This window comes from Equus quagga, chromosome 11, assembly GCF_021613505.1.
Source record: "Equus quagga isolate Etosha38 chromosome 11, UCLA_HA_Equagga_1.0, whole genome shotgun sequence".
Taxonomy (NCBI): Eukaryota; Metazoa; Chordata; class Mammalia; order Perissodactyla; family Equidae; genus Equus; species Equus quagga.
Genome location: NC_060277.1, coordinates 65,517,048 through 65,539,792, shown reverse-complemented (window position 1 = coordinate 65,539,792; position 22,745 = coordinate 65,517,048). Strand labels below are relative to the sequence as shown.

The 22,745-nt window shown below is 38.3% G+C and overlaps 1 protein-coding gene across 3 annotated transcripts in view; it reads right to left on the bottom strand.

Moving 5' to 3' along the window:
• Positions 1-22,745, bottom strand: part of MYH10 (myosin heavy chain 10) — a 144,952-nt gene that overhangs the window by 60,915 nt on the left and 61,292 nt on the right. For all 3 annotated transcript variants that reach the window (XM_046675209.1, XM_046675210.1, XM_046675208.1), the window contains exons 7-12: positions 19,934-19,997; positions 17,748-17,846; positions 11,683-11,826; positions 11,343-11,438; positions 4,875-4,993; positions 4,093-4,245 (exon numbers count right to left, since the gene is read on the bottom strand). In XM_046675209.1, the coding sequence (XP_046531165.1) occupies positions 4,093-4,245; positions 4,875-4,993; positions 11,343-11,438; positions 11,683-11,826; positions 17,748-17,846; positions 19,934-19,997 (675 nt within the window). The remainder of the gene's footprint in view (positions 1-4,092; positions 4,246-4,874; positions 4,994-11,342; positions 11,439-11,682; positions 11,827-17,747; positions 17,847-19,933; positions 19,998-22,745) is intronic.

Here is a 22,745-nt window from a genome sequence, read left to right as displayed (position 1 = left end):
AGGTTCCAAACACAGGGAGGGGAGAGAAAACGGGAAGAATTAGTCATCTAGTTATCAAAAAATTCACCAAAAATGATTAATTAGGTATCAACTACATTGTTTTGATTCCATCGAACGACTGTGACTAAACTGAGAGGTCTCCATCAATCTGTCTTTCCCTCTGTCTCACACACACACACACACACACACACACACAATATATATGGCCACATCACATTACCGAGCTGCTAAAATGAGAAAAGAGTAAACTTACTATGCTAATTGAATCATCTACCAATAAAAGAACTCAATTCTTATTAGTGAATGGTTAGTGAGTAGAAATGAAGAAATAAATGAGAGAGGAAAAGAAGAAAAACAGAGACTTGGCAAGGCTGGAAGCAAAGTGGAGCCGGCGCATCTCTGTCAGCTTTGAGGGGTCTGGGGAAGAGATGGGTACTGCCCCATTCTGCTCTCTACTTAGGCTCCAGGCTCCAGAGCAAGCTAAGAGAAAAATAAAACATCTTTACTTCATAGGGTTGTTGTTGAGATCCCAGCCAGGCCTGATACACAAAATGCACTTAATAAGTGGGAGGCTCCAGGTTGCTCTTCAATGCATTTCCTTTTCTTATCAAATTTCAATATCCAAAGTGCTAACCTTTGCCAATATCAAAAGTGCTATTATTGCATTGCTGTCATGAAGTGAACTTGAGCATCTTTTCATATGTTACAGACATTTGTGTCCTTCTCTGTGAATTCTGCCCATTTTTCTATTGTGCTGTTGATGGGATAAATGATGGATGAAGAGGTACAATTTTCTTAAAGCAATCACCTTATATATTTGAAGTACTCAATCTTTTTTCCTGCCACACAAGTAGCATGTACCCATAAATAACCTCTTTCATTATAAAAAGTGATCTTCAATTAGGGAAGATGTAATCAATCTCCAAGGAATAGTTATAGTCTGAAAAAGCCATTCCAATCTTCCACCCCCATGGAGGGGTTATACTCACTCAGCACGAGGTCATACTAGGAGGGCAGGGGCCATCTTTGCCTTGCTCAACACTGTCTTTCTTTCTTTCTTTTGCTTGAGGAAGATTGTTGCTGAGTTAACATTTGTGTCAATCTTCCTCTACTTTGTATGTGGGATGCCTCCATGGCATGGCTTGATGCGCAGTGTACAGGTCCACGCCCGGGATCTGAACCCACGAACCCTGGGCTGCGGAAGCAGGGTGTGCAAACTTAACCTACGCCAATGGGCCGGCCCCTCAACACTGTGCTTCTAGTGAACCATTAAAGCATTAGCAGACTGCCTCATTGTGCTTATTCATATTTATGTAGACGGATTTTGCTCTGCTTTAGGATTATGAGATCTTATTCTCTATTTAGGCTGGGTTATTATGTGTGATGGCATTTTTTTAAAAGATAGATTTCTACTTGTCTTCCATATTTAAGTTACAAATGACTGATTTTTAAATTAGTAGTGAATGATATAAAATTAAAAATGTACACAGTTGCACTGAGAAGCCTCACTCCAATTCCCTACTTGTTCTCCCTATAGTCAACTGTCACCTGTTTCTTGTGATCCTTCCAGAAATATTCTGTGCACTCATAAATGTGTGTGTTATCTTGATTTTTTGTGAGGAAGACTGGCCCTGAGCTAACATCTGTTGCCAATCTTCCTCTTTTTGCTTGAGGAAGATTGTCACTGAGCTAACATCTATGTCAGTCTTCCTCTATTTTATGTGGGACGCTGCCACAGCGTGGCCTGATGAGCAGTGCTAGGTCTGCACCTGGGATCCAAACCTGCGAACCCTGGGCCGCCGAAGTGGAGCATGTGAACTTAACCACTACACCACTGGGCCGACCCCTTGGTATTTTTTTTTTAGCTTAACAACGTATCTTGGAGTCTTTCCATATCAGTATATAAAGCCACCTCATTGTTTATAATAGGTGCACAGTACTACTGCATGGATATATCATAATTAATTGAACCAATTTCATAACAGTAGACAACATCCATCTCCTAATGGTGGGCATTTAGGCTTTTTCCATTCTTTTCCCATGACAAATAATGCTCAAATAAACGACCTTGCATTTTTAGCATTTACATTTTTCTACTGTCTGTGTCTTCATATATCAAAATCATACTTCTTGAAGATCTGTTTTACAACTTTTTACATTTTTCTACTCTCTGTGTATTCATATGTCAAAATTATACTTCTTTAAGTTATGTTTTATATCTTTTTATTTTTTTTTGCTGAGGAAGACTTGCCCTGAGCTAATATCTGTGACAATCTTCCTCTACTTTTTATATGTGGGACACCGCCACAGCATGGCTGGTGAGTGGAGTAGGTCCATGCCAGGAATCTGAACCTGTGGGCCTGGGCCACCAAAGCAGAGTGTGTGGAACTTTAACCACTTGGCCATGGGGCTGGGCCCATGTTTTATATCTTTTAACACTCTCTTTCATTTTTTTTCAGAATTTTACTGTCAATTCTTTTTTTTTTTTTTTCTTGGTGAGGAGGATTCACCCTGAGCTAACATCCATGCACCAATCTTCTTCTATTTTTTTGTATGTGGGACACATCCACAGCAAGGCTGATGAGTTCCATGCATGGGATCCAAACCCGCAAACTCGGGCCACTGAAGGACAGTGTGTGGAATTTTAACCACTCGGCCATGGGGCCAGGCCCTATTCGTTATTTCTTATTAATTTATTTTTCAAATTAAATTTCAGAAGAAGATTACCCTAGCCTTCCCCTATCCCTTAAAATTCCTATTCATAGGCTTTAAACAAGTATGTTTAATTTAGAGATAAATTTGGGGAAGATTTACACCTTTATGATGCTGAATTTTCCTGTCCAAGAACAAGGTATGTTTTTTCATTTGTTCAAGTTTTCTCTTGTTTTTCATAGCAGCATTGTAAAGTTGTCTTCAGCTAAATCTTGCCCATTTCTTCTTAAATTTATTCTTAGGCATTTCATCTGTTTTTGTTGCAGTTGGAAATGGGGAGCTTTTCTTTCATTATATCTTCTGATTATTTATAGGAAGGTGACAAATTTTTTGTTCAATGCAATTTGTACCCAGATACTTTTCATGATTTCTCAAGTTATTTACAAATCAATACATATTAAAGCAATCTCTTATAGTGGCAGTGGCCGTTTAGTGGATCAAATTGCTTATACTGGTTAGTTCAGATTTTATGAGGACAGACATAATTCTAAAGGAGTTCATTTTAAAACAAGACAATTCAATAGTCACTAGCAGCCAAAGTAGCACACTGATCCCAAGAAGTATTTAATTTAGTATTTGTGCCTTACTATATAGTCAGTCTATCAAAAGAGATAGACATAAATTTTTAGGGGACCAAAATTTTTTGCAAAACTATAGCAGATGTGTGCCTACAAACCTCTGATGGATTGATGGTGTTTGGAGAAATCTAGTCAGATTAATAATAAAATAAATTGAAATCTGTCACCAAACCCTGTGGTTATATCTTCAGAACACAGATCATGATCTTTCTGCATTTCTCCATCTCCCACTGCTACTTACTCCTGACTCTGGAGCCAAGCCACCACCGTCTGGCCCCTGGTCCACTACAATGGCCAGTGCCATCCTCAATGTCTCCCTCCTTCTGCTTTGGCTCCATATCACACTTCATGTCTCCATCTCCCCTCTCCCTTGGTTCAGCTCCATATAGTAACACTGGCTTTCTAACAGTTTCTAACATTTGACAAATTCTCCCCCATATGGGACCACTGGACTTACTCTCATTATGCTGGGCAAACTTAGTGAGGCTGGGGCTTCTCAACCTTCAAGTATACTTACCTGTCACTGCGGCAGTGATACCTTCCCTGACTAGGCTGTTCAAAGTTGGCCTCCCCAAGTTTTTCTATCCGAGCACCTCTTTCACTTCATTATTCACAAATTTGAAAACTTAGTGGTTATTCACCACTTACTGTTTGACTCTCTACCGGAACGGCAGGGACTGTGCCTGCCTGTCTACTGTGACACCCTGGTGCCTGGCACTGCAGCGGGTAAGTGGTGAGCCTTAATTATATTTGCTAAAAGAATAAACACAAGGAAGGAAGAGCAGGAGGGAGAGAGACATACCTCAAAAATTTCAAATCCAGCAATATCCAGGATTCCAATGAAAGAAGCTCCTTGACGTTTGGTCCTATCCAAAGCTTTATTGATACGGTGAACGAGCCAGCGAAAGAGCCGCTCATAGGTAGCTTTTGCCAATGCTTCTACTGCAAAGTCTGCCTATAATTAGACAACATCAACCTTTTATTCTGGAAATAATCTCAACAAAGCATTAATAGCTATTATGTGGAGTTTAATGCTCTACAATACTCAAAAAACCTAAAACAGCATTTACTGCTTAATCATGTCTCAATTATACACATCAACAGAGGGTGGTAGTACAATTAAATGAAAACTGGAGATATTCAATTTAAGCGAGGGGTGAAGATGCCCAGTAAAAATAAACTCCTCCTCATGCGCCTGGGCTTCTGTGCAGCATACCCTCCCAGAGTCTTAAAGGCATCCACCATGAAACGGGTGAGCCTGACGCCCCTATTCTTGGCACTGTGCAGCCCAGACAGGGACAGGGGACAGTGCGCCCCGCTGCTGGGCAGGCTCCCAAAGCACACAGCTTTGTCCTCCTGGGTGATCTATCTGCCTGGGGAAAACTCAAGGTGACATTTCAAATTTCCTTTTTAGAAAAAGCTACCTTTAAACATTTCCTGAAAAAGAAAAACTATATACTAAGCTATATTAAGAGGAAAAAGTACTCATTTATTGATTCAGTTTGTTACATGCCAATCAGAAGGTCTTAGGACCACGATTTATCATTGAAACAAACGTGTAATGACAATTAATGTTAAACTTACTTGTTCCTTGGTCTGGGCTTTCTGCACGTAGTCTCGGCCGACCTTGATGCGGGGGGTGAGTATAGCCCGAGTAAACTCCATCACATTCATCCCAAGAAGATGGCAGAGCTTCTGCGCAACTAGAGTGTAAAAGTCTCCTAAATACGCGACTTCTACCTATGCTCTAGTCACAATGTATTCAACAAACACTTGAAAAACCTTAGTAATCATTAAATTACATTAAGTAATAAATGAAATAAAATTCTACAAGTTTTAGGTCTGATGAAAAATACCTTCAAGTTTTCAAATTAATAACACTCATCCTCAGGCTACAAGAGACAGGTTAGTCAGCAATTACTTATTCTGGGTAGTTTAATGCAAGTTACTGAGTCTTAGAACCCAAAGATAATGCACAGAATGAGAAAAATGGTACTTAAAATAGCTTAAATCATCATGTTACCAAGATAACTGCTTGGGCTCATGTAATGATCCTAATTATGTTTTAGTAAGCAAGAAATCTAAAGATTTTTAAAAAGCAATTATTTGATTACTTGGCTAACATAAAGCACTCAATAAATAGCTGCTAATTTTATTATTGTTGATTCCCATGTGCATGAGGGCACCTATTTCACGAGACGTTCATTGTCTAATATCAGTAAGGTCCAACAAGGATACAAATTATCATATTCATTTTTGATTGTTAAAATAACCATACAACTCTATAAGGGTAAGCGCATTTTGAATTACAATAGAATTAAAACCTACTCAAGTTCTTATTTCAGAGACCTGCATCCTACCACCCTGATCCGGCTCATCCCTGGCCATCTCCCCAGAGCCCTGTGCGGGCAGGGCGGGCCGGCCCCAGGGAGCAAGCGCTTCCTTTGGTTTGTGACTCTTCTCACTGTCTTCTGCCAACTGCTCTGCCTCAACCGCTGGGTCCTGGCTCCTTTCAGTTGATGTATGTATGTACTCATGTGTGTTATGTATTGGATGAAAAGTTGAAAAATAAGTACAAAAAGCAAATTGCCCATATTCCTTTGCTTTGTATCATGATCCACATCATTTTAGCAGCTAAAAAAATATACTTCATAGTGTGGTTATATCGTGGTTTACTTCATTGCATTGGATATTTTAAGGTGGCTCCCATTTTTTTGCCATTAAATTGTTGAGGCATACATCTTTTTCCACGATGCATGTTCTGCCTGCCTCTTACTCCCCTTCCCGAGAATCTCCATCTACTTCAAAGGGCCAGGCTTAGTTAAAAAGTTCCAGGAGTAAAACGAAACACAATCATTAATTAAAGTCTAGGAAACAGAAAACTTGCTGCCCAGCTAGGCCAGGGCAAGCACAATTTTGGCTTTATGATGCTATTATAAAGAAATGTGGCTCCATGTTTAAACAGACGTATCAGAACTTATTTATCTTATGGGAAGCTGGCCCCTTGGGTGGCTGAACACTCACTGCAGGGCTGAAAAGTGCTGCTCAAGGAAGGATAAACAGAAACCAACAAGACTGAGCTCATAGAAGGTGTGGGTGGAAACAGGTCAGAAAGAAAGGAGGAATGGGAACTGGGCAGAAGAGATGGGGTGAGTGGAACAAAATGGAAGAGAAGTATACATTTTTCTGTAGTTCTGACTTTTAGAATCATGTATATTTTTCATATACTTAAAAAATAAACAAACAAAATAAAAAAGGATGGCGGTGGAGGGAGGACCCAAAATGCAACACAAACAGAAATAAATGAAGCCACCTGCATTACAAATGAATAACACAGCCACATGAAGGCAGGAGGAGGTAAGAGTAACACAGTATTTTGACCATATACTCTAAGGCCAAAGAACCATTCACAGATGCTATACACTAATCAGCAGCTCTGTTTTCAAGAGGGCTATGGATTAGTAACTCTGAAGCTATTCTAGGGTATTCTAGGATTGAACAAATAAGCAAATATACTGCAGATAACGAGAGCTCGATTTCTCACTGTCAGAGAAAGGAGTTTCAAATGGAGAAAAGGAGATGGCTACAATGAACCAAAGAGTGTTGGATCAAAATTGGAGGTATCAGTAGAAATCCACAGTTTTTAATATATATACACAGAAATAGAAATAGGAGTGTGTGAGTACCTGTGTGTGTGTATGCACATGTTTCCTTGCTCTGTCCTCTGAGAGGAGTTAGAGACAATGAGACCCTAGTACCACTGAGCACAAGCAGCACCCAGATATTGGTTTCTGAATACCATTCTTCAATACGAAGAAACTCCAGAGAATAGGCCAATTCCAGGGCTGGGGCAGGGAAAATACAAAATGACTCTGGAACATTTTATGGTGCCACAAAGTAAGAAATTTCTGGGGCCGGCTTGGTGGTAAAGCGGTTAAGGTCAGGTGCTCTGCTTCGGCAGCCCGGGGTTTGTGGGTTTGGATCCCGGGCATGGATGTACACAACACTCATCAAGCCATGCTGTGGTGTCATCCCACAGCCAAAATAGAGGAAGATTGGCACAGATGTTAGCTTAGGGCCAATCTTCCTCACCAAAAAAAGAACAAAAAAGGTAAGAAATTGCTAGGGGGGAAAAAAGTGATGGAGTCATGTCAAAATAACCCAGGAGCTAACCTGAAGGGTTTCCCAGCATCTAATAGCCAAATCAAGGACAAAAACAAATAATGAAAGAATGGATTACAAACCCATAGAATAAATAAGAGTCCATGTGTCTGCACTGATATAAATAATAATTGAATGAATGAAAAAGTGAAAGCTCTTCCCTACAGCAGAATGCCAGGGAATAAATACAAGAAGTGATGTAAATAGAAAATCAACACTTGACGAACACCACAAGCAACACTTGTTTCAGGTAAGAATCATCAATGGACACTGAAACTAGTAACTGAAAAGAGTCTGATGAGAAACGGGATATTTCCTTAGTCTTAAAGTGCTTCCCTCCCTCCCCCAAATACTTATTACAAAGGGAAAAACAGGGATCTGACAGAGGAGTAATCTGGCAGACACCACCTCAACCAAGTGATTGGAGTAACATCCCCAATAATGAGACAAATTGACACGATAAGCCTCCTGATAGGATGTACCAAGGACACATCATTTCTGTGATATTCTTACGAAAATGCATAATCTGAATTCAATGAGAGGGAAACTTCAGACAAACCCAACTGAGGGGCATTTTCCAAAATAACTGGTCAGTATTGTTCAAAAATGTCAAGGCCATGAAAGACAAAGAAAGAGTTGAGGCACTGTTCCAGATTAAAGGAAACTAAGGAGCCATCAAAATCAAATGCAATGTGTGACCCTTGATCAGAAAAGTGGGAGAAAGTGGGAGAGTTGACAACATTTGAACAGGACTGTAGAAGAGACAGCAGCTCACAGTGTCTATGCAGAAGAGAGAACAGCATCCATGTTAACTTCCTGCTTTTGACCATCAGATCAAGCGGTTAAGCAAGTATTAGCAGCTAGGGGATGTGAATGAAGGATACATGGGAATTTCTGTACTACTTCTTGCAATTTTTTTTGAACTTCGGAAAAAGTTTTGATACCAATTTTTAAAAACATCATGCTCACAAGACATTGGGAGTTCATCTTTAGCGACTGCCTCATAATAACTTTAAAAGCTACCAGGAAAATGAATTCCCTTACTTTATAATTCTGTCACATTTTCCACTTCTAAGCCTTATTACCCTCTTGTTTGCCATTTATGTTTGGGGGAAAAAAGTAAAATTCAATATAAAAGAGAATAATCTGTCAATTTATCTCTGAAGGCAATTCTGCAAGTCCTCTAAAGGAGGAGTGTTTAAATGTCTCAGCATTACTGGAAAACTGGCCCACTCATCCTGCTGAGTCTGACTGCACCCCGTGGTCATTTACGTCTGTCCTCTGATTGCCTGCACATTGGTGGTTAGATCTGGCGGTCTGTTTGTTGGTTTTTATTTTTGTTTTTGAAGCAGGAATAATGACCCTAATCTCTCAATTCTCATTTGGTGTGTTTGTGATTTCTCTTAGGATTTTATCAAGTTTCAAACTGTCTTATGTCCGAAAGCGCAATAACTAAAATGTGCTCTTCCTTAGTTTCACTATTGTGTGTGAGAAATTTCTGTGACCAGACATAATTTTCTCTTCAGAATTTGTGGTGCCTCTGGTACTACCAGTTAACAGCTGTTTGCTATGTTTATCTCATTATTTCATCTCCACGGGGGAAAAATGGAGTGTGCAGGGATCAATATGTTAACAAAGGTAATTTGTTTCAAACTATAGTAGTATGGGCCAAATCTCTGTTTTAAAATGCCATTTTGGCACCAACATGTAAAAATGCATGGAAAATTATTGTATAATAAAATATTAATAACCTGATGAAATAAGCCAGTCACAAAATAAATACTGTATTGATTCCACTTACATGAGGTACCTAGAGTGGTCAAACTCATAGAAACAAAGAAGAATGGTGGTTGTCAGGGGCTAGAAGAGGGTGATATGGGGAGTAGATTAACGGGTACAGAGTTTCAGTTTGCAAGATGAAGCGTTCTAGAGACTGGGTGCATGATAATATGAACATACGTTACTGAACTGTACACTTACAATGGTTAAAATGGTAAATTTTATGTTATGTGCATTTTACCACAATTGAAAAACTTTTAAAATATTAATAACCTGAAAAACTCAGGTAAGAGACAGAAAGTTGTAATATGACTAATACTAAAAAAACTCCAAATGTATATGCCCACTTCAAGCCCTTATCTTGATCCTGAGTCAAGCATCAGACTGAAATATATTCAAATGAAACGTCTGAGATTTGCTTCAAAATAATCCAGAGAAAGGGAAGTGGGAGGTGGTATAAATGAAACAAGACAGGCCGTGAGCTGGTGCTTGTCTCAGCCAGGTGACAAGAATGAGGGAGTTCCCTTCACTCTTCTCTCTCGTATATGTTTAAATTTTACTGTAATTAAAAAGTAAAAACCCTTACACACTACAACATGAACAAACGTTAACTACTATTACCTAATAAAGGTAATAATATGAGAAAAATCATTTATAGACAGTTGTAATTTTTTAAACCCTCTCAGAAAGATTTATTTTACTTCTGTTATTGTTGATGTAATGAATAGGAATTTTAATCGTTTTTTTAAAAATTGTTTTGTAAATGGACTAGGAAGGAAGGAAAAAAAAGAGAAAGAAAGGAAAGAAGGAAAGAAAGGAAGAAAAGAAAGAAGGAAAAGAATAGAGAAAGAAAAAGGGGGGACCCCTCGGCACTATAAGGTATTTTCAGACTTTCAGGAAATTTTTCAAATGGCATATTCTATAAAATCACATGAAAAAGTAATAAATCAAGGGCATAAAAAAAGAAGGAAAAACGAAACCAACCATTATAAGCTAAGAGTTACTTTTAAAATAACAATTAGAAAACATCATATTATAGTTCTAAAAGCGGAAGCACATTTGCCTGCCTTGGCTTTCAGAAGAGCGACTTGATCCTCTGCTACCTAGGGGTCATTTTAAGATTTTGAAGCAAAGCTATACACTAATTCACGCCTTGCTCTAAATCTTAATTTGATTGATTTTAAGTCTTATTTAACCACGCCTTGCTCTAAATCTTAAATTGATTGATTTTAAGTCTTATTTAACCATGTGAAAGCTACATGGAGTAAGTAGACCCAAATGTCAATTAAACTGCTTTGACTAAATGAAACATGTAACTGTCCTGGAAATCCAAAACTCTAAGATGCAAAGGCTCGGTTGGAAATGGTGACGACGAGGCATCAGGAGAGGGACAGTCCTTAAAAGGGTTCCATAGAACTGACTGGTTAAGAAGCCTCAAATTTTTCATACAAGAACTCTTTCCAGGGCAGATAATGTGATTTACGTCAGCCTTCACTGTCCATGGTGGATGTGGATGCTCACGGGAAGCAAGACAACATAGTCAGTAACCGAGCATCCTAGTCAATATGCAGATTTCCCAATTTTCTTTTTATCTCTAGACCATCAGACGCAGACTTCACAAGGCCTGCAAATACATTTTTTTGGTTCACAAACTTTTGTTCCTGACCAGTGTAAATTTAACTCCATTTTCAACATTTAAAAGCTGGAAGATTTCATACTAAAATCTAGATTTCTTTGAAAAATCAATTATATTTGGCAACAGTGGGCCTATATTCCTGGCAAGGTAAAAACCGACTGGAACTCAGCAGGTGCAGCTCCCTTTCCGAGGAGCTGTGTGGTCTCTGCAGCTTGTGTCCCCATCGTCCCCCAAGACCTAACATCTCCCAAAGCTACGGCAGAGTCTCCACCGCCACTGTCCGTCCCACTCCTTGCTCTCTTCCCTCACTGATGGAACAGACTGGCCCTATGCAGGCACACAGGGCTGCCACCCTGCTCCGCAGAGTCTCGCGGACACATGCCAGCAGTGCTTCTACGCCTGCACAGGAACATGTTCCTGGGGAACACTGCAACAAACTGTCTAAATAGAAATAAAACCAACGTTCATCATTTTACCTGTATTTTCTGGCATGGAAGCTTGATCGGTATTTCGCTCCTTTTTGAAAGAAATATTTCCAAACTGCAGCACTGAAGACACTACTTTAAGCATTGCTTTATATTGTAATAAAAAGAAAAAACTGATTAAAATATTGCATTAAAATGTAGCAGAGACAAATTCTGATTTATTTTGTGCCAAATTTTAGTTAAACAAAACTTTTCAGTAGGATATGTTTCAAGATTTCATAAAATTACAGGCAGTTCTCATCCGTTCCTCAATCATTTTCTAGTTTAGGTTATTTACCCCCAATTTATGTGTCTTATGAAAGTATCAGAATCTTAGAGAAATCACACATACACAGAATCTCTTCGTGAGAGAAGCCCATTATATGCATCGCTTCCATTGTCTCCTGAAAGTTATCTTTGTCTTGCTGTCCCGGAATAGGAATATAGCCATTGGAGAGAAATCTGTAGTTATTAAATCCTTCAAGGAGCAAATCAGCTAAAAGAAAATATAACGGAATACAATTTAATGAAAAGCACATCCACATTCAAATTGGACTGATATCGCAGAAGAGCAGCAGCTCATCATCCAATCCATCACCACTACACACTTTTTCTTTATATATTCATGCTAAATATACAAACATATAGTTTCCCATTATCTGTATCAATGAAGGAAAATGATGACGTAAACCACAAAAATCTCAACAGGAGTTTTTCGGCACAGTGGTTTGCACAATATTATATTTGAAATTAGATAGCTGGAAAATCATGATAATCTTCCAGATAACTAAACTTCATTGTTTTCACATTTAAATATTTTAGCCATCTTTTGAGGGAAAGCTTTTAAACTCATATTCTATATTCCTATCTTGGCAAGTACTTTATAGCAAACACTACAAAGTTGATATGAAGACTAAATGGACACAGACAAAGACCCAGACGTAGAAAGTGTAGCGTAGGGATCAGGCAAGTCCCGAGCCTAGCCAGTGCCCGGAAACCCTCTCTCCAAGCCAGTTTGTTTAGCGGTAAATTTGCCTTTGAGAGTGACGTGCAACACATAATAGCATGGCAGAATGTTACAATGGACACGCCCATTGACTACTCGTACTTTAGGGGCCATGAGTTAGAACAGAACTTACTCTTTCGAGAAATGTGCTCCTGAGAGCAGAAGGATGTTTTTCAGGAGTGATCAAAACTGATAAGGTTTTTATCCCTGCAAGAGACATCCTCACGTGCTGCCAGCTTTCTCTGTCACTGGCTCTCCTGCAGAGAAGTTTTGCTGAGCACCCCATCCCTTAATTCTCAACTACATCTCATGTTATTTCGACTGGGAATTGCCCGCTTTCTTTTCCCATCTCCTTCTTTTAACACTTTTATTTATTTATTTTTGATTCATCACTACTTCAGTGATTGCCGGTCTGAAAGCCTGAGAGTTTTCTTCTCTTCACATTACCTACTGTATAATCTTGAATTATAGTCTCTCATTGGCAATTACTCTATTTATTTGTTGCTTATTTCTTTTCCCTGCAGGTCTTTCTCTAATTAATTCAACGCTGTCAGAGATGTCTGTGGTTAGCAAAAGTCTAGACCCCAGATGAAAACAAATATTACTGTGTTGTATGTGTCTATTGTGCTATCTAGATAATATATATACTAATTACACAGAAGCAGCATTGACTTTGAGATGCAGAAGAAATCAGAAAGTTGTGCATTTTCTCCTCTCCCTCATGTATTCTGACCTAGCAGATTCTGACTCAGAACAGAGGTACTTTTCACCCTGTCCAAGTCTCAATTTCCAGTCTTTGTGATTCATGACCAAATAAATAAACAAAATCCACATACACTGTTTCTAGTACTAGTGCAAGCATAACATATATTCAGTTGTAAATCTAGGAATAAACATATTTATTCAGCTTAATTTTATCAAGTAAATTTATTTTTTATTACTTTGATGTTTATAAACATTGAAACAATTTGTATAAAAATGTGTCACTTGTCTTCTAATTTAAAATTATTTTAAAAGAAAAGAAATAAAAGTACAAAAGATAACACTACTCAAATACCTGCTACTTAAAATAAAGTAGTTATTGTACATAGAGCAACTATTAACAAATCTAAAAGGAGATATTAACAGCAACACAATAATAGTAGGAGACCTGAACACCCAATTTACATCAATGGATAGATCATCCAGACAGAAAGTCAACAAAGAAATAGTAGAATTAAACAAAAAACTAGACCAGTTGTACTTAACAGATATATATATAGAACACTCCATCCAAAAACAACAGAAAACACATTCTTCTCAAGTGCACATGGAACATTCTCAAAGATAGACAATGTGCTGGGAAACAAGGCAAGCCTCAATAAATTTAAGAAGCTTGAAATCATATCAAGCATCTTTTCCAAACATAATGCTATGAAACTAGAAATTGACTACAAGAAAAAAGCTGGGAAAGTGACAAATATGTGGAGACAAACAACATGCTACTGAACAATGAATGGGTCATTGAAGAAATTAAACAAGTAATCAAAAAATATCCGGAGGTGGGCTGGCTGGGTGGGGTTGTGGTTAAGTTCGCATGCTCTGCTTTGGCAGCCCAGGATTAGTGGGTTTGATCCTGGGCACGGATCTACACACTGCTCATCAAGCCATGCTGTGGCAGCATCCCTTATACAGAATAGAGGAAGACTGGCACAGACGTTACCTCAGGGACAATCTTCCTCAAGCAAAAACAGGAAGATTGGCAACGGATGTTAGCTCAAGGTCAATTTTCCTCACAAAAAATTTTTTTTAAAAGTTAATTTAAAAAAAATCTGGAGACAAATGAAAATGAAAATACACCATACCAACTCATATGGGATGCAGCAAAAGTGGTCCTAAAAGGGAAATTCAGAGCAATACAGGCCCACGTTAAAGAACAAGAAAAATCTCAAATAAGCAGTCTTAAACCACACCTAACAAGAACTAGAAAAAGAAGAAAAAACAGCCCAAAGTCAGCAGAAGGAGGGAAATAATAAAAATTAGAGCAGAAATAAATGAAATAGAAACCAAAATAAACAGTAGAAAGGATCAATGAAACTAAGAGCTGGTTTTTTGAGAAGATAAAATTGACAAATCCCTAGCCAGACTCACTAAGAAAAAAAGAAAGAAGGCTCAAATAAATAAAATTAGAAATGAAAGAGGAGAAATTACAACAGATACCACAGAAATACAAAGGATTATAAGAAAATACTATGAAAAACTATATGCCAACAAATTGGACAACCTAGAAGAAATGGATAAATTCTTAGACTCATACAACCTCCCCAAACTGAATCAAGAAGAAATAGAGAGTCTGAACAGACCAATCACAAGTAAAGAGATTGAAACCACAAAGAAGAATCTCCTAAAAAATAAAAGTCCAGGACCAGATGGCTTCTCTGGAGAATTCTACCAAACATTCAAAGATTTAATACCTATCCTTCTCAAACTACTCCAAAAAAATCAAAGAAGATGGAACACTTCCTAACACATTTCACATGGCCAACATCACCCTGATCCCAAAGCCAGACAAGGAGAACACAAAGAAGGAAAATTATAGGCCAATATCGCTGATGAACATAGACGCAAAAATCCTCAACAAAATATTGGCAAACCGAATATAGCAGTACATTAAAAGGATCGTACACCATGATCAAGTGGGATTTCTACCAGGGATGCAGGGATGGTTCAACATCCGCAAATTAATCAATGTGATACACACCACATTAACAAAATGAGGAATAAAAACCACATGATTATCTCAATAGATGCAGAGAAAGCATTTGACAAGCTCCAACATCGCTTATGATAAAAATTCTCAATAAAATGGGTATAGAAGGAAAGTACCTCAATATAATGAAGGCCTTATATGACAAACCCACATCATACTCAACAGGGAAAAGCTGAAAGCCATCCCTCTAGGAACAGGAACAAGACAAGGATGCCCACTCTCACCACTTTTTTTTTTGAGGAAGATTAGCCCTAAGCTAACATCTGCTGCCAATCCTCCTCTTTTTGCTGAGGAAGACTGGCCCTGAGCTAACATCCATGACCATTTTCCTCTACTTTATATGTGGGACATCTACGACAGCATGGCTTGACAAGCGGTGCCATGTCTGCACCCAGGATCTGAACCGGTGAACCCCGGGCCACTGAAGCAGAACATGTGCACTTAATTGCTAAGTCACTGGGCCAGCCCCTCAACACTCTTATTCAACATAGTACTGGAGGTTTTGGCCAGAGCAATTAGGCAAGAAAAAGAAATAAAGGGTACCCAAATTGGCAATAAAGAAGTGAAACTCTCACTGTTTGCAGATGACATGATTTTATATATAGAAAACCCTAAAGAATCCATTGGAAAACTATTAGAACTACAGCAAAGTTACAGGGTACAAAATCAACTTACAAAAATCCGTGGCATTTCTATACTCTAATAATGAAATAACAGAAAGAGAACTCAAGAATACAATTCCATTTACAATCACAAAAAAAGAATAAAATATCTATGAATAAATTTAAGCAAGGAGATGGAGGAAGACCTATACAATGAAAACTTATAAGATATTACTGAAAGAAATCGGTGATGACACAAAGAAATGGAAAGATATTCCATGCACATGGATTGGAAGAATAAACAAGTTAAAATATCCATACTACCTAGAGCTAGCTACAGATCCAATGCAATCCCAATCAGAATCCCAATGAGATTCTTCACAGAAAGAGAACAAAGAATCCTAAAATTCATATGGGGCAGTGAAAGACCCTGAATAGCCAAAGCAATCCTGAGAAAAAGGAACAAAGCTGGAGGCATCACAGTTCCTGACTGCAAAATATACTACAAAGCTATAGTAATCAAAACAGCATGGTCCTGGTACAAAAACAGACACACAGATTAACAGAACAAAATTGAAAGCTGAGAAATAAAACCACATATCTATGGACAGCTAATCTTCAACAAAGGAGCCAAGAACATACAATGGAGAAAGCAAAGTCTCTTCAGTAAATGGTGTTGGGAAAACTGGACAGCCACATGCAAGAGAATGAAAGTAGACCATTATCTTCCACCATACACAAAAATTAACTCAAAATGGATTAAAGACTTGAAGCTAAGACGTGAAAACATAAAACTCCTAGAAGAATATATAGGCAGTACACTCTTTGACATCTTAGAAGGTTCTTTTTGAATATCATGTCTACTAAGGCAAGGGAAGCAAAAGAAAAAATAAACAAATAGGACTTCATCACACTACAGAGCTTCTGCAAGGCAAAGGAAATCAGCAACAAAACAAAAAGATAACCCACCAACTAGGAGAAAATATTTGCAAATCATATATCTGACAAGGGGTTAATCTCCAAAATATATAAACAACTCACACAACTCAACAACAAAAAAACAAACAATCTGATCAAAAAATGGGCAGAGGATCTGAACAGGCATTTTTCAAAAGAAGATATACAGATGGCCAATAGGGACATGAAAAGATGTTCAACATCACTAATCATCAGGGAAATGCAAATCAAACTACACTGAGATATCACCTTATATCCATTACAATGGCTATAATCACCAAGACAAAAAAGAACAAATGTTGGAGAGGATGTGGAGAAAAGGGAACCCTTATACACTGCTGGTGGGAATGCAAACTGGTGCAGCCACTATGGAAAACAGTATGGAGATTTCTCAAAAAATTAAAAATAGAACTACCATATGACCCAGCTATGCCACTACTGGGTATTTATCCAAAGAACTTGAAATCAATAATTCAAAGAGACTTATGCACCCCTATGTTCACTGCAGCATTATTCACAATAGCCAAGACGTGGAAGCAACCCAAGAGCCCATCGACTGATGAATGGATAAAGATGTGGTGTATACATATACAATGGAATACTACTCAGGCATAAAAAAGGCAAAATTGTCCCATTCACAACAACATGGATGGACCTTGAGGGTGTTATGTCAGGTGAAATAAGCTAGATAGAGAAAGATAAACACCATATGATTTCACTCATATGTGGAAGATAAACTAACACATGGACAATGAAAACAGATTAGTGGTTACCAGAGAGGAAGGGGGTTGAGGGGTGGGCATAAGGGGTAAAGAGGCACATTTATATGGTGACTGACAAATAATAATGCACAAGTGAAATTTCACAATGTTATAAACTATTATGACCTCAACAAAATAAAATAAAATAAATAATAAAAACAAAGTCCTTATTCCATGGCTTAGAAGTTCATTTTCATTTTCTCGATTTAACCAGCTAGAATTTTGGTTTGTGTGTATAAAACCACTGTTTCCCAAAACTGTTATCTCTGTTTCTCAAAATAAATTTAATATTAAAAAAGATATTCAAATGAATATAAAACAGTAAAAATCTTTGTAACTTACACTTTAGATGTTCTCCTGCTCCAGATAACAACTGGTAGAAGATATGAAAAGTACGCTCATCTTTTGCTTGACGCACAGCACGAGATTTTTCCAGAAGGTCTGAGCAAAGGGTTAAGGGTTAAATTGAAAAGGTGGTCCTCTTGCAGTGTCTATACAAACAATTCATAAACCGTTTTCTGTCTCTGATATATATCAACTATCCTGCAATGAACCATTCTAAATGACTGAACTTTGTAAGTGGAAAAAGAAAATACATGCAATTTATGTTTCTCACTAATCTTCTAGAATCTCTAGACTGGGAGGGAACTTAAAGATCAGAGTGTGGGGCTGGCCTGGTGGCCCAGCGGTTAAGTTTGCATGTTCTGCTTCTCAGTGGCCCGGGGTTCGCTGGTTCAGATCCCGGGTACGGACACGGCACCGCTTGGCAAAAGCCATGCTGTGGTAGGCGTCACACATATAAAGTAGAGGAAGATGGGCACGGATGTTAGCTCAGGGCCAGTCTTCCTCAGCAAAAAGAGGATTGGCAGTAGTTAGCTCAGGGCTAATCTTCCTCAGAAAAAAAATAGATCAGAGTGCTTCCCTCACCCCACTCCACTTCACCCTACCCCTAATTTGGCTTACATTCAAAGAATACAGCTCTCTATACAAAGAACTGTAAGAAGCTATAAAAAATGAAGCAGCATTGTTTAAGGCAGGAAAAGCCTTATACTATCAGAACTGTTATTACAATTTTACAAATAAGGAAACCAACGCACAAAGAATTAGTCAAAATGGTATGGGTAATAAGTGGCAAAGCTAGGAATCCAAACTTGGTTGGACTCCAAAATGTACATGCTTAGTCACTGTACTACCCATGAGGGCCTCCCTCTCTTGAAAGCCGCCTTCTCTTGCTAGCCACCTTACATTCATCACTTCACACAAAATTTCCAAATAATGCCTTGAGATAGCTACTACCAGATTCACCACCGGCCTTTCCTTCCCTGCTCTGGAGAACCGCTGCCGCCGGTCCCTAGACCCTGCTGCCACCTACCCCGCCTGCGCTTCCCACAGAGCAAGCAGCCCGGCCTCCAATCAGCTCCTGCATTTCAGAGCAATGCACATCCGCCCGTGTACTCAGGGTGCGGATCTGAGGCCTATTTGAGTTCTCCGTCCCCCGTGCCTTGATGCTCCTGCTGTGTCTCTGGGTCGACAGTCACACTGGGCTCTCACAGAATCTCAGATTCACTGCTGTGGAAGATGATCGCCTCTTCTGCAGCAAACCCTCCCTGGGGCCGCCAAAGTGAATTAATTCTGTGCCATATAGCCTCCATTTTAAATCGGACTATCTCAAACATATCCTCCACATTTGGAGAAAAACACATTCATATGAATTATGCTGTAACAGACCAATATGAAGAAACTCTACATCCAGTCTCCTGCCATTTTTAAGCACTTCTTGTGTTGTCTGGCTCTGAGTATAATTAGAAACACAGAATGCAGTTCTGAATGAACAGGAAAATTTTGATCTATCCCTCACCTGAGGGATAGAAACAATGTATTTCTATCACTGGAGATTATTCTAGCAAGTAATCAGAGCATTGCCAATTGTATCCTTCCTATTCAGGATCATTTCTATTTTATTATCTCCTTAATCAAATTAATTATATACCTATCATTTCTTAAGGCCATTCTATGCATGTAACATTTCTTAAGACTATTCTATGTATTTGACTTCTTTTTTCTCTAGTTTTATTCTGCTTAACACTAACTGAAATTACTTTAACTCTGTACTTTTAGAAGGCTTGTTTCAATGGGTACATGCTCACCCCACCAATATCAGAAGTGAATGGTAAAAAACGGGCTAACAAAAACTGAAGAGCAGTTCAACATGACAGTTTTCACTTAAACGTCCTTACAGCACACACCCATTTCCTGGGTTGACGTACAGGTAGGCAATCTTCACCTCCGTAGGACTCTCCATTTCCCCAGCCATGTCAATAGGTTATGACTTGGTGTTAAAAACAACAACAGAACACCACTTTGGAGTTAATATTCAGTAGTTGAAAGTATCTGAACAAGTCACCATCTCTCTGGGCTTAAGTTTTATCATCTGGATAATGGGAGAGATACCACAGAGCACTGACATGAGGCTGCAGGAAGATGAAATCATTCTTCATTTTGGATTATGCGATTATGAAAAAGGATACATGTTTCAATGTTGGCCCCAACGATATAGCCAGTTACATCAAAGTTGATCCGAATAAACTTGCCCTGAAAATAAATTACAAAGAGAAAATTGAAAATAAATAAAGACATAGAGGATTTAAACACTATAATAAAACACTAAGCTAATGCGCCCTGCCAAGTATCCATGAACTAGTTACAAAAATGGATTTTAGATATTGCTCCGAATAAAAAGAAAAAGCTTCAACAAATTTCAAGAAAGTAGCAATAGGACAGGATACCTTCTCGGGCTATAGCATAATAAAAACGAAACCCTAATCATTTAGAACTTTTTAAAAGCTCTCCTAAATAATCTGAGATATGAGAGATTTTAATAGCTTTAAAGGAGCATTATATTCAGTCCTATAATGATAGGTTTGAAAAACTGAATAACATAGACGATTTCCTAGGAAAACAGAAATCCAATCAAGAAAAAAACAAGAGAAAACTTGAATAGACCATAATCACAAAAATAATGAAATGTAATTTCTTCTTTAAAAATGATAAGTTGGTCTTATGAAACCATTTTGCAAGTTCCTAAGGAATATTTAATTGAGTTACTACATAACCGTTTTAGGGAAAGAGAAAATAGTGATTATTTCATAATTCTTTTATAAAGTTATCATAAAGCTGAATACCCAAACTGGTAGAGATATAAAAAAGGGAAAGCAAAATAAAAGCTAATATCTTACTTACAAATATAGATACAAAAGACCAAACTAAAAACTCTGTAAAACAAAGAAACGTAACAATGACCAAGAATGGCTTCCTCCAGGACTGCCAAGGACTGACACCAGGAGAACAGCAAAGAGACTGGGGGGCTTTCTTTGTGGAAACGGACAAGCTGATTCTAAAATTCATAGGGAAATGAAAAGGACCCGGAAAAATCACAATAATTTTGAGAAAGAAGACCAGAGCTCGAGGACTCACACTTTTCTATTTCAAAAAGCTATAAATTTATTAAGTCAGTGTGGAATCAGTGTAAGGATAGAGATACAGATCAATGGAAAAGAATAGAGTCCAGAAATAGGCCCCGCACGGACAGTGAATTCATCATTAACAAAGTTGCCACATATGGTGAATTCATCATTAACAAAGTTGCCACATATGGTGAATTCATCATTAACAAAGTTGCCACATATGGTGAATTCATCATTAACAAAGTTGCCGAGGTAATTTAACATGGAAAGGACCAATCTTTTCCAACAAATGGTGCTTGAAAAACATGCAAAATGAAACGAAAAGAAACTAGACCTTTACATCACACCATATACAAAAGTTAACTCAGAACAGAACATAGACCTAAGCCTATTGTATGAGCTAAAACTATAAAATTTCTAAAAGAAAACAGGAGAAAACCTCTATGACCTTAAGTTAGCCAAAGATTTCTTAGATAGAATGCAAAAAGCATGAACCATAAAGTAAAAAACTGATAAACTAGATTTCATTAATTAAAACTTCTGTTCTTCAAAAGATACTGTAAAGAAAATGAAAAGAGGGACCGGCCCCGTTGCCAAGTGGTTAAGGTCACGCGCTCCGCTACAGCAGCCCAGGGTTTCGCTGGTTCGGGTCCTGGGCGAGGACATGGCACTGCTCATCAGGCTATGTTGAGGCAGCGTCCCAAGTGCCGCAGCTAGCAGGACCCACAACTAAAATATACAACTATGTACTGGGGGGATTTGGGGAGAAAAAGCAGAAAGAAAAAAAAAGAAAAAAAAGAAAATGAAAAGAGAAAGCACAGACTGGCAGAAAATATTTGCAAAACACATATCTGATAAAGGACTTGTTCCAAGAATATATAAAGCACTCTTAGACCTCATTAACAAGACAAACACCCCAATAAAAAAATTGGATGAGAGATTTAAACAGATATTTCGTCAAAAAAGACATGTAAATGGTCAATAAATATATGAAAAGAGGGGCCGGCCCTGTGGCCAACTGGTTAAGTTTGCGCGCTCTGCTTTGGCAGCCCAGGGTTTTGCCAGTTTGGATCCTGGGCGCCAACCTAGCACTGCTCATCAGGCCATGCCGAGGTGGCGTCTCATATAGCAGAACTAGAAGGACCCACAATTAGAATATACAACTATCTAACTCGGGGGCTTTGGGGAGAAGAAGGAAAAAAAAAAGATAGGCAACAGATGTGTTAGTTCAGGGCCAATCTTTAAAAAAATATATATATACATATATATATAAAAAGATGCTCAATATCAACAGTGATTAGGGAAATACAAATTAAAATGGCACAATGAGATAAGACTACATACCCACTAGAATGGCTAAAATTTTTAACAAAGACCAGCAAGGATACGGAACAACTAGAACTCTTATACAACCCCAGTAAGAACGTAAAATGGTATAGTCACTTTGGAAAATGGTTTGCCAGTTTCTTATAAAGTTACATATAAATTACCATATGACCCAGCAACTCCACTCCTAGGTAGTTACCCAAGAGAAATGAAAGCATGTGTCCACACAAAGACTTGCACACGAATGTTCAGAGCCACTTTATTCTTAATAGCCCCCAAATCGAAATAACCCAAATGTCCATCAAGTGGTAGATGGATAAAGAAACTGTGGTATATTCATACATGGAATACTACTGAGCAATAAAAAGGAACAAACCAAGAATACACCAAACAACGTGAATGGATCTAAAAAGCATTATGCTGTGTGAAAGAAGCTAGACATAAAACACTACACACTATATGACTCCATCTACTTGACACTCTAAAGAAAACAACACTATAGGGACAGACAATAGACCAGTGGTTGTCGGGATTAGGGGCAGGAGGAGGG